This window comes from Mustela putorius, unplaced genomic scaffold, assembly GCF_011764305.1.
Source record: "Mustela putorius furo isolate JIRA1106 unplaced genomic scaffold, ASM1176430v1.1 tig00003867_pilon_pilon_pilon, whole genome shotgun sequence".
NCBI classification, from domain to species: domain Eukaryota; kingdom Metazoa; phylum Chordata; class Mammalia; order Carnivora; family Mustelidae; genus Mustela; species Mustela putorius.
In genome coordinates this window covers 34112104-34125264 of record NW_025422019.1, presented here as the reverse complement: position 1 = coordinate 34125264, position 13161 = coordinate 34112104, and the positions used below count along the sequence as shown (strand labels likewise).

Here is a 13161-nt window from a genome sequence, read left to right as displayed (position 1 = left end):
TACTTCTACCTCCCCAACACCAAAAAAGAAAAAGAGGAAAAGAAAAGGTGAGTACAAGGCAAAATTGTACCTAAATAACTGAACCTTACAGCCTTATCAAAAAAAAAAAAAAAGCTTTTTTGCATAATTGGCTAAGAGCTGTATCACTAGACAAAAAGTAAATAATTTGAGCCACAGAACTTAAAAAAAAACCCACAACCCTAAAACCATGTATTTTACTTTATCTTGACTCAGCATGCTTTCATAATGCAAAAAACACTGTAATTTAGAGTTCCAGAAGATATAAAGGAAATTTAAATATTTATGTACTTAAATTTCCAGTTCTCACAATTGCAACTTTATTTTCTATGAATATTCTACTTGTCTTTAAATTCAACAAAGTTATGACTATTTAATGTAGAAGATGAAATTGTACTAATGTTAAAGGGAATACTTAAATATAATAATTAAGAAATCTGAGTCAAGGAGCTCAGCCCATATCCCGGCAAGCAGTTTAATCTCCGAACCTCAGTTCTCTAACTCATAAAAGTAAGTAATACTACCTACTCCCCAGGGTAGATTGTTCAGATTTTTATTTGAACAATCTTCCATTTTTTAAAATAAAATTTCTTAAAACACATGAATATCTATAGTGAGTTCCCAATTATTAAAGTAAAATTTTCCATTTAACCAATTCTAGCTCAGTATTATCAGCCAACATCTCCAAATTCATTTTTTTTCACAAAATATAAATATAATATTATTACCAAAAATAAAGAACAGAGATGTTTTAGAAAACCACACAATATTTCATTCAGGCCACAAAATAAATATCTGTGACCAGAAACCTCAACACCAGACTTTGTGTGATTTCAACTGCAAAACAAATTTTTCTGCCAATCTACCACCAAAACCCTTTCCCCCAAGTCCTTTCCTCAAACCAATTACATAACACAGATTAATTTTACATGGCTAATGCTACATATTTTTCCAAAAACTTAACATGATGTTACAAAAATCAAATACAGAAATAATCCTCAATCTTTCATAAGAGATTAAGCAACAATCAAGAAAAAGAAAAAAAGACCCAAGAGTGGGGAGTGAAAAGAACATTTACAAGCACCTGTTGTGCGTAAAAACATCTATGCTTTTGAAACTGCCTAAAGCATCTCTCAACAGAGAGGAAAGGAGCGTCAGAAAAATTAAGTGACTTGCTCAAGGTTTAGCTGTGAGCACCTAAAGATTACAAAGCACTAAAAATGCTTATCTAAAAATATATGCACAGAAAAACAGTTAAAAAAAATAGTTCCATTCTTTCAACACCTCAATGCTCAAAACTTTCACTGGAGTAATTACTATCAAAGGAAAAATCTGCTTAGTTTCATCAGTTTTGTTTTTTAAGTCCTAGTCTAACTCAGCAATAAAACACATTCTTTTGCCAAAATACTGCAGAGCAAACCAATTTTTTAGATACAGTAACGTAAATGAAAAAACATGAACAAAATCCCAGAGTTCAGAGTGAGAATGCTATTTGTGAAAGTACAAAAAACTAGCCCTATCTGAATATGTCAGGGAAAAAGAGAAAAATGCAAAATGTGACCAATTTATGCTAGAAACAGGAAGTTAATTTTTAAACAGGAAGTTAATTTTTACTCAATAAATAAGAAAAACCATAGATCTTAAAGCGTGTTTTGCAAATTTAAAAGCATACCGGGACCAGAGCTCCTGGGTGGCTCAGTGGGTTAAAGCCTCCACCTTCCGCTCAGGTCATGATCCCAAGGTCCCGGGATCCAGCCCTGCATCGGGTTCTCTGTTTGGCGGAGAGTCTGCTTCCCCACCTCTCTCTTTGCCTGCCTCTCTTGCCTACTTGTAATCTCTGTCAAATAAATAAATAAAATCTTTAAAAAAAAAAAAAAAAAAGCATATCAGGACCAAGATTCTCCCTAGAGTCTTCAAGGAAATTAACTGACATTAATGCCTATAGACGGACATCACCTAAAATCATGGACTACAGAAAATAATTTAGCTATCATTCTTTTATTGTGTAATTTCAAAAACAAAAGTAATACAATGAAGTTTCAATAAATACTGGAAAATCTATCAAGAGCAAAACAAGACTTAAGTCTCATATTAGTGGTTTTGTTTTCAATTATTTTGTTTTTTTGTATGTGTCACCTATATTTTGGCCAACTAGTGTGCTTTGAACTTCCCCTCAAGCTTGGATATGTGGGGAAAAAAAAGCAATTCACTGCTAAAATTTAGATTAAGAGGCTTCATAGAAAATATACTGGAATTATTGGAAATGCTTTAAAATTAATGCAAATTTATCAATAATTACCTGTTACTTGGAGCCAATTTAAGGTTATTGCTTTCCAAGCACAAATTCTGGGAAAACCACAAACTTAAATATTTCAATGCATTAGATATTTCAAAATTCATTTTTTAAAAAATCTTAGTGATTCAAATGAGTTACTAATTATTATTCATTTCACAAGAAGAAGTGTATTTCACTACAGGTTTTAAACATTTTTCAGCTTGCAATATAGAGAAACAGCTCAATTTACAAAAAAAAAAAAAAGGTATTCTATAGGTTTTTTTTCCCAAGTATTATATGTGACCACATTTTTACTGTTTTAAAAAAACTGCTCTTGGGGCCTCTGGGCAGCTCAGGCAATTAAGCATCTGACTCTTAATCTAAGCTCAGGTATTGATCTCAGGGTCGTGAGTTCGAGCCTCATGCTGGGCTCCACTTTATTTTATAAATCAATCAATCAATCAATCAGTCAATCTGTTCTTTAAAAACCCACTGACAGGGTGTCTGGGTGGCTCAGTGGATTAAAGCCTCTGCCTTTGGCTCAGGTCAGGATGCCAGGGTCCTGGGATCCAGCCCCACCAAAGCCCCACATCCGGCTCTCTGCTCAGCGGGAAGCCTGCTTCCTCCTCTCTCTCTGTCTGCCTCTCTGCCTACTTATGATCTTTGTCTGTCAAATAAATAAGTAAAATCTTTAAAAATAAATAAATACATAAAGGCCCACTGAAGAACACACTCCTGTAATAAAAATACTTATTTTGGGGGCACCTGGGTGGCTAAGTGGGTTAAAGCCTCTGCCTTTGGCTCAGGTCATGATCCCAGGGTCCTGGAATCGAGCCCCGCATCGGGCTCTCTGCTCAGCAGGAAACCTGCCTCCTCCTCTCTCTCTGCCTGCCTCTCTGCCTACTTGTGATCTTTGTTGTCAAATAAATAAATAAAATCTTTTTTAAAAAATACTTATTTTGTACTAGCAGTAAATAGATATCAAACTATAATGTCAGAAAGTAAAAAAGGAAAAGTTGATATGTTTCCCAGAGGGGGTACTGAGCTGGATTTAACAGGGGGGAAAAATGAACTTATTGTCTACTTTGATTCATGCCCCAGAAACAGATTTAATACCAATAGCCTAAACTTACTCATTTCTTACTCTGTGTCAGGCACTGCACTAGCACTTCAGATGAATTAACTCACTCAACCTTCTAAGGTTAACTAAAGAGTACTCTACAGACACAGTAGAACTGGAATATCTATAAAAATTTCAAGACTTAGTATCAAAAAGATTAACATGGCTTAGGAAACAAAAATATACAGCTTAGAGTGTAACAGAAGCTGAGAATAAGTACTCTGTAGATGATTTTGCTAGTAAAAAGTCTACATGCAGCCCAATATACCAGAAATTTAGTATTACCCCAAAAAAACAAAATTGTATCACTATTGTGAGTAACTGCCTGAGAAAGAAATCACTCTTGCTCTCTCTCTCAAAGAATTAAATCTTTGTGGGGCTCTAAAACTTACATTTTACTTATTTCAATGGTTCTTAACATCAGAATCATTTCAGGGGCTTTTTCTTAGCAGGTTTATGTCAAGATACAGATATATTTTTAAAAACCTTTTAAAATAATTATATTGTGTATCCCTGGCTAAAAAAGACTGGTCTCCTCAACTTATAAAGAAACTATAACCAAGAAAAATTAAATAACTTGTCCAAAGTTTAAAAGACAGTATCAGAGCTTTATCAGAATCTAGCTCTCTCAAGCCACAGAATAAATTACAAGAATGAAAAACAAAAGAGAAGTTTAGAGGCCATATGTCAGCAAGGAGGGCATTAGACATTACTAGGGTTTTTATAACTTTATATATTTTACATCTCTATATATTCTGCTGAACAAAAGTTCTGGAATCCTAATAATGATCGACTACACCTTGTCACTGCCTACCTGAAGTTTCTATTCATACTTCAAAATCAAGCACAAAGGTCAGTATCTCTTCTTCCCCAGAATGGAATCTTCACTGCCCTTCTCAAGACTCTCATAAGCACACTTACACAACACATTTTAGGTAAATACCTCTAAATCTCTCAACCTACTAAAATGTGAATTTCTTGGCATTGGAGACTGCATCTTAATTTATCTGTCTCCCCAGTGTCTATGAAGACATTCAGTAAATGCAAAGCAAATGAATGAATAAAAAAACCCTCAAAATCTGGAACTAAAAGAAAAGTTCATACGATTTATAAAATACTTTCTAAAATGCAGTTTTATTACTGTCAAGTATCTAAAATAATTAACTATGCAATAAGAAAGTATTTTCCCAGACTTTTACTTAAAACAAGAAATTTCTTTGAAACTGGCACATGTACAAGCCTACTTACAAATTAGCAATTCAAGAGCTTATGAAGTTTGTTAACTTATTTAAGTAAAACACTGCAATATGATATTATTTTAAGAAATTATTACCCAGGCACTGTCAGATTAAGTAAAAAAAAAAAAAAAAAATCCACCAAAGTTTAATTATAGTACTGCAAATTCCTAAAAGGATCAAAAGATTTTACTACATTTACTGATAAAGGCAATCGTTAAAACAGCCAACAACAACAAAACCCACATTTTGAGAATAGAAAACAGTACTACTAATTTACTAATTACTAATTTCTCCCCAAGACAGAAAGAAACAAACTTACCGGTGTACTTTATTAACTATATTTCTTATATTTCATGTTACAAATTTTCAGTATGAGAATGTTACCATTTAACTTTATGTAAAATTTAAAATGAAAAAGAACATTAGAAATTCCAAATTTAGGAGCCCCAGGGTGGTTCAGTCAGTTAATCATCCCACTCTTGATTTCAGCTCAGGTCATGGTCTCAGGGTCTGGGATAGAGCCCTAGGTTGGGCTCCTCACTCAATGGGGAGCCTACTTAAGATTCTCTCTTCCTCCCTTTGCCCCTCCCCAAATTCACTCACTCTTGCTCTCTCTCTCAAAGAATTAAATCTTTGTAGGGCTCTATACTGGGTGAGGAGCCTGCTTAAAATTCTCTCTCTCCCTGTGTCCCTCCCATCTTCCCCGCATCCTGCATAATCACTCCTTCTAAAAATTAAAAAAAAAAAAATCCAAGTTCAATTTGGAACAAAATATACCTTCAAGTAGGGAAATGATTGCATGTGTTCTTAACATTAGGAAAGACAAATGGTACTTCATTGTTTCTTTCAGTTTACACTTCTCCTTTCTGCTTCATACTCTTCCCCCAATTTAAAACAAAATTCCCGATTTCTTTAGTATTATTTTTATGGTTAGTCCTTCCAATTTTTATATTTTAATAGCAGAGACTAAATTTTAGAAATAATCACAAAGAAAAAATGCACAGAACTTGAAAAGCTAATAAAAAAAACATATTTCTCCAAAAGATTTTCAATAAATTGAATTTTAAAACTCCTAATTCTAAACTATTTCTCATTTTAATACATTACGAAGCTAAACAGGAGTCTCCATTAACAATCACTCTGGGCAGGCACATGGGTGGTACAGTCAATTAAGTGGCCAGATCTTGGTTTCAGCTCGGGTCATGAAATCCAGCACTACATGGGCACCATGCTGAACACAGAGTATGCTTAAGACTCTCTCTCCCTCTCCCTATGCCCACTGCACTCTTTCTTTCAAATAAAATCTTTTTTTAAAACAATAATAATTCTGGTACACTGAGAGTATGATCTCAGTGATCTTTTCATACAAATCCATAGGAAGTTCATACAAAACTAATCTACAGTAAAAATAAAAATTATTTCTGTAATATAACTGCATATCTCTTTAAGGTTACTGTGTGTCCAAAATCTAATTCTATCTACCACAAAAATGTCAATAATCACTATAAATCTAATGGCAAAAATAATTAAATCAGAAACCATACTTATGGTTTAATTAAAAAAAAAAGTCACTAATCTAAATTCTTATTTTCTTTAAAATAAGAAGTGCGAAGGGGCACCTGGCTGGCTCAGTCGGAGAAGCACGCAACTCTTGATCTGAGGATCATGAGTCAGAGTCCCACATCGGTTGTAGAGATTACTAAAACATAAATAAAAAAACTTTGAAAAAAAGGGAATTGGGTAAATTATTTAACCTCTCCAAAGTCAACTGCTTTAACTATAAATAAGTACAACATACACCTAAGGACAAATTTAAAGACTACAAACAGCATACAGTAAAGTCTCAATAAAATGGCAGCTAGCATTAATTTCATTACACATTATTTTTACTGGCCAATAAAGAGATGAAACTTTTTAGTTCTAATAACATATAAAGTGTACAACTACCGGAACTGACCCAAAATTACTGCTATAACTTAACTTAATAAGAACAATCCCTAGGAAATTATCAAACAAAAATATGGAGTAGATTCTTAATTATCCCAAGCAGTAAGAACAAGAACTTTCGACCCTGACATACTTTCTCATCTGGGCTTCTTCATTTTTTACATATTGGATATAGCTAGCTAAGTATGTTCGTTCCTTTAACACTTTCTTACAGTGTAAGTTTACAAGCAATAGATTAAGGACCCTAATTTCATTTATATGTAAACTGCACCATGCTGCTTCAATTTTATTTTTGTGAAGAGTCTAATTTAATCAAAATATAATAAAATATGCATGCACATATGTTAGCATTGGTACAGAAAAGGGTGTAAGTATAAGGCTTATTTTTAAAAGTGGGAGAAGGGCAGGCAAAGAATTTCTGAAGTGACACAAATATCTTATGTTTGAGTTTCTGATAATAAACATGTATTCTTCTTGTAATCATTAAAAATGCTTAGTATTGGGACACCTGGGTGGCTCAGTTGGTTAAGCAGCTGCCTTCGGCTCAGGTCATGTTCCCAGCGTCCTGGGATCAAGTCCCACGTCAGGCTCCTTGCTCAGCAGGGAGCCTGCTTCTCCCTCTGCCTCTGCCTGCCATTCTGTCTGCCTGTGCTCTCTCTCTCTCCCCCTCTCTCTCTCTGATAAATAAATAAAATCTTAAAAAAAAAAAAAAAAAGATTTAAAAAAAAATGCTTAGTATTTACTTAACTAGCCCACAAAGAATAATCTATCACTGCCACTTGAAAAAATAAAAATAATTTTTTCCTAAGTATTTTTCAGTGATCTTTATCTCCTCAGCCTACCATCCAATGTAACAAGAAAAAAAATTATCAAATCCTCATTTTTACAAGCAGCTTTCCTGAAAAATAAAGTTACAAATGGACATGATAGGATTTGTTTAAATAAATAATATATATTATTTAATTCAGATTTTTATGGAGAGATGTTTCCTTCTTATCATGTTTAAGGCTCTTAATAATGAAACCCCACTGCAGGGGATGGTGGGGGGGAATCTCATACTAATAATAATTATTAGTCTACAATTTGCTACAAACCAATCTTTGGAGCACATTTCTGCTCCTGATTAAGGAACAGAGAAAATAACACCCTAAATAAAGATAAACGTAACAGTGAAAAAGAAAACTAAAGCTGATTCCCCTCCCTTTGTCTTACATTACACCCTTCCCATGCACCCTTTTTTTTCTCCATTAAATATACAGATACCAGCTAAAGACACTGCTATTCTACCCATTTTTCCTCATAGAATAAATATATCCAAAATTATGAGGAAAGACTATTTTTTTAAAAAGCCTCTAATAAGAAAAAAATTTTTAAACAAGTGAAAGTGCTTTGAAATCTGCAAACAGATGCCATTCAAAAAAAAGTTTGCAATAGCTAGGTGGCTCTTCTTTTCTGTCCTTTAGAATTAAGGCAATAATGTAACAAAATTATGCAAGTATTAACTGAGACCTTTTTGGTACAGAATTATCAAGTTCATGTTGATGACAGGTAAGAAAGGAAAGGAAACAAGAAACAAAATAGATGTATTTCTGAACTCAGCAAAAATGTTTTGGTATTTGTGAATATGTTTGCTAATAGCAGTAAAATTTCGAAAAAACAAATGTTGACAAAAAAAGTTGCTGAGACTCCTAAATAAATACTACCTTACATTCACAGAGGTTTTAAACTATTTTCACATTGTTGTCTTTTATCTTCATGAATAATCCTGTGATGTAGGCAGAGAATGGATTACCATCTCTATTTTATAGAAAAGTATACTGAATTCAGTTATTGTTTAAAATGGGCTATGACTACTACTTGTAAAGATAAGATAATCAGAGCTGGAATGGACTTTAGCATTTCTTTTACAGTTAATTTTCCCCTGCTTTACAGAAAGAGTAAAAAATGAAGTTCAGAGAAGTCAAGACACCTCCCAATGTTACAAAACTCAGTGACAGACTGAAGACTGTAACGAAGGTCTCCCAAATCCTGGCCTAGTACTCCACTTTCACAACCACACTGCCTGCCATGCCACAGTAACAGATATAAAAGGAGCTTGGAAAATGTTAAAAATCAACATATAAGTGAGCAGTATTATCAGGTCTGGAAAAAGACATGTTTTCAATTTTTAAGGATTCAAGAAATAAACTTAAATGTAAAACTACCTACCACGTTCACGTCTTTTCCCTAAAATCCTCCTTCATGTGTTTTCACATCCCTGATTAGTCTATAAGTTCCTTAAAATTTCCGAAATCTGTACATATTAAGATTCAAAAATTTTTCAACTGATGAATTTTTTTTAAAAAAGCAAAACGATTTCAATAATCATGTTACATTCCTGTTATAAGCACCAAAGCATATTATTTTTGATTCCAGCAACTTATGAAGTTATTTTACTCAGGTCACTTAAGTATTTTCATGGTGTATGCTCATTATATTCCCATGCAGACTTTCAACTGAAACAGAGTAATTGAATCTAACAATATAATGCACACATGAGTTAATAAAAATGCGATAACTAATTGATAGACATGTATTATGTAGTGGAAGGGTTTTGGTTTTTGGGGGTTTTGGGGGTTTTTATTGTTGTTGTTGTTTTCTTGAGGATTTTAAGAGATTGGGATTGAAAAGATTAGGTAGCTCATACTGTTATAAAAATGCAGACTGCATGAACCTTATAAACACATGGTGAACAAATCTTACTCACTTTTTTTGGCAAGATTTTTGAACAAATGTTTCAATCCCTAGCCAGCCAGGAAGATATGCCAGTCTTATAGACAACTCTATAGGCTAAAAGATTCAAAATCTATCTGATGCATTTGTATGCAAAATTACACAAGGAGAGCAAACCAAAAGCTATTATTAAAACTAGAGCAAGATTATGCACACACATAATATGTTAAATATATACTTATAACATACATTGTGTATTTATCCATTCAATTGTGACTTAACTGAAAACTTCGTGGACCAGGTAAGACCGTAAGTACTAGTAATTCAAAAATGAGTAACACTCTCTCTGCCCAGAGGGAACTCACAATCAAGCAAGGTGGACAAAATATTTATCAATAAGGTGCTGCAATATAACTTTTCAGTAACTCAAAATATCTGACACTTGGATTTAATAATCACATTCAACTCATTCTAAATTTCACTAGCTCAGTAATACAAGAGCCTGAAGTTTCTCAAAACAGGAAGTGAAAAAATAATGCTTTTAAGGCATTGAACTGAAATTGTAAGAGTTGAAATGAATAAAATTTAACCTTATGTACTTTATGAAAGTGGAATAAAGTTTGGTTGTATTTATACCATAAAAATGTTTAAATGCAAGGTTAAAAAGGTATTGTGCCCAAATACCCAAATCACTTTTGATGTTACTCTCACTTCCTCTTCTGAAAACCATCATAACCATTTCCTTTAACCACAATACCACAGGTCTAGTAATTTTTAGTACTGCTTGCCTTGCTCGTTTTTTTGGACAAAGTTCATATAGGAACGAATTTCAATGTTTGTTGAAGCATAATCTCACAAAAAAGTTTAGGTCGATACAACCTGTAAGTAGTAGTACCAAAATTAAATTCTTTGCAACCACATAAATTTATAACCAAGGCTCTTTGGTAAATGCAGAGGGCTTCTTTGTAATGATACTGAGTTCCTGCCACATAAGATGTAACAAACTGAACAGACATGTTGCAGATACTCTCCAGATTTTACTGTGTTTAGAGGCAAACTAATCTTGCATCCAGGTAAGCAACAGCAACATAAACCATCCTTATAAAAAACTTATCAATATTAAGTCAGGACAGTCTTCTTTAAAATTACAATATCTACATCAAATTGTTGGAATAAATCAGTTTTATACTTGAACCTCATTATATGGACTTCAAAAAACATACATATTATTTCTTCAGCAGCCCTAATTTACACACAATTCGACTATGGTTAAGCTAAAGGAAATATTCATGATTTACTAAAAAGCCAACAAAAATAGTTATGAAGACATGACATCAAATACACATTGGAAACTCAAAGAACGTAGACTGTACCCAAAAATCTCTTTAATGTTCTCTTAACCAAGTTCTTTGAAACTTACTAACCCTGCCTTAAAAGGAAAAAAAAATTTTGGTTTGTTTTCTCTTAGGAGGAATTAATATTTATTCTATCTTTTACATCTATTTCTCTTAACTCCAACTCAGCCTTCCATTTCTTAATCTGCTGAAGCCATTTAAAGACTTTCAACGGGCCTATTCGCTACAACTACAAATTTTCCTTATATGTTATAAACCAGTAATAATAGCAACATATTTACAGTTTTCATTTCGTACCGACACAGAACTTTAAGAAATGTGCTTAGGTACTATTAGACAAGGCTGGAAAAACTAAGATGAGGAGGTGTAAAGACGGATGGGAGAGAAGGCTGTTATTCCTGTTCTAGTGACTCACAGCCCAGAAGTATCTCAGAAGAAAACTGGTTCCACCCTCACCTCCCCCTCCTCTCCACCCTCAAAATGAAATAATTCCAAATTGTCAGCATGCTCTCAAACGACTATTATTTAGCTATCTAAAATAAAGTGGCAAGCGGAGGAGATGCGGGGTTCACCCTGATGAACAATCCCCTTCCCACATACACACACCAAAAAATTGGCCAAAAATTGCTACCATCTCCGCCAGATTCCCACCATTCAGCCTCAGTTATGAACACCCAAGTTTTTCCTATGCTCTCCCCGCCCCCATCTTGCCTACCCTCCACCCCCTCCCTTTCCTGTTGACCCCGTTCCGGGGGCGGGGGCGCAGAGGAGGGGGCGACAGAGGCGCCCCGCACCCTGCGCCGGCCCCGCCAGATCCCAACGCTGGGAGCGGGGAAATGGCTTCTCTCGGCCTCCGGCCGGCCCGCCAGTCGCGGGGCGAGGCGCCGGGACTCCGCATTAGGCCGCGACGCATCTCGGCGACCCCGGGCCGGGCCTGACTCGGCATGGCCGTGATTTCTGCCGTGGGCGCCGCCCGCTGCCCCCACCCCCGTTCTCCCCCGCCGCCCGTCCTTCCTCCGCCCGCCCGTCGCCCCCGCCGCGGCCTCGTCGGCCCGTGCGCACCTTTTTGATGTTGTAGAGACGAGTCAGCATGCCGACGCCCCGGTCGTTGAGGATGGTGAGCTTCTCCGCCAGCTTCTGCTGACTGGGCTGCAGCACGGAGCGCGACATGGTGGTAGTCGTGGTGCTGGTGGTGCCGCCGCCGCCGCTGCCGCCGCCGGCCGCCTTGCGCCCAGTCACCGGCCCGCGGCCTCCGCGTCAACCTCTCTCGGGCCTCTTCCCCCCCCCCCCGCGACCTCCGTCTCAGGGGAGAGCGCCCATGACCCTTGCGCCTCAATCCCGCGCGAGTGACCGAGCGAGCCTCGGCAGACGCCTCGGGGTCCCTTCCCCCGCAGCCGCCCGCGCCCCGTCAGCCCCCTGCCTTCCGCCCGCCGCCCTTCCGTCCCCACCCCCGGCGCTCTCCGCCCCAGCCCCCACCGAGCCGCCTTCCCCGGCTCCTCCACTAGGTGTGGCGGCGGCGGCGGCGGCGTCTCCGGCGGCTGAGAACGAGGCAGCTTCCCGCAGCCCCGGACGAGCGCTCGGTCACCTGATCCGCCGCGCCGGCGCCCCCGCGAGGCCGGACGGGGAACTGCGCCGGGGGGGCCCTAGTCGCCCCTCCCGGCCTGGCCGCTGCTGCGGCTGCGGCCGCTTGAGACCTGACTCCCGCCCCAGACCCGACCCTGAACGCCCACTGCGCGGGATCCCGGCAGGGGAGTCCTAAACCAGGAGCGAGTGAGGTCGCTTTTCCATGCTCGTCCCTCTTCGGCCCCCACGCCTCTCCTACAAGTTCCCAAAAGTTGGCTTTCCGCACCACCTCCCTAAAGAAACCAGGAGAAGCCCGGAGGGCGGAGGGGAGCGTTTCAGGAGACTTTTGCCTAAGAGTGGGCTGGTGGCTCCAAGCTCTTTTTCCTCCCACTGCTTGACAGACGCTCCCGGCTGAACACAGCAGATGTTGTGCTCCGCGAGGCGGGCGTCGCCTCTCCCATCCGCCCCATCCCACCCCTACTCCCCTGCCTCCAGGCAGTTTGTGAGAGAGGAGGTCGGAAGTGAGGGCAGCTCCAGTTCCTGAGATAATCGGAATCCGGAATTTGTTGACTCGGGGCACCCATCCGGAGAAGACTCTAAATAGGCCCTGGCATGAGGGAAGCCAAAAATAAATGTTCAATGAAAGAACGATCGCTTTTTTTCCCCTGGCCTCCACCCTCAATCCCAGCCTTTCTTGGAACCCTTCTACTTTTCCATCTCATTGTGTTGTTTTGTTTTGTTTTCCTGATCAGTTTCTTCCCGGCCACATTCTGAGACTACTCCCTCAAGACAAATGTATTAGACTTGGTTCCAAAAGTGAACGAATCGAGGATTTAGGTAATTGGCTTGAGGAGTTCTAGCCAAGAGGATTCACACTGCCTTGATCATTTCTGCCCTTAATTTACTTCAGTGTGTTAATCTTTCTGTTATATT

General features: G+C 38.0%; 1 protein-coding gene across 1 annotated transcript in view; it reads right to left on the bottom strand.

The window, feature by feature from the left end:
- The window catches only part of NCKAP1 (NCK associated protein 1), a 101068-nt gene extending 89022 nt beyond the window's left edge, over window positions 1-12046 (bottom strand). Inside the window, 1 exon segment of the mRNA XM_045066440.1 lies at window positions 11728-12046. Coding sequence (XP_044922375.1) covers window positions 11728-11835 — 108 coding nt within the window. The 5' untranslated portion in view covers window positions 11836-12046.
- Between the last annotated feature and the right edge of the window lie 1115 nt (window positions 12047-13161).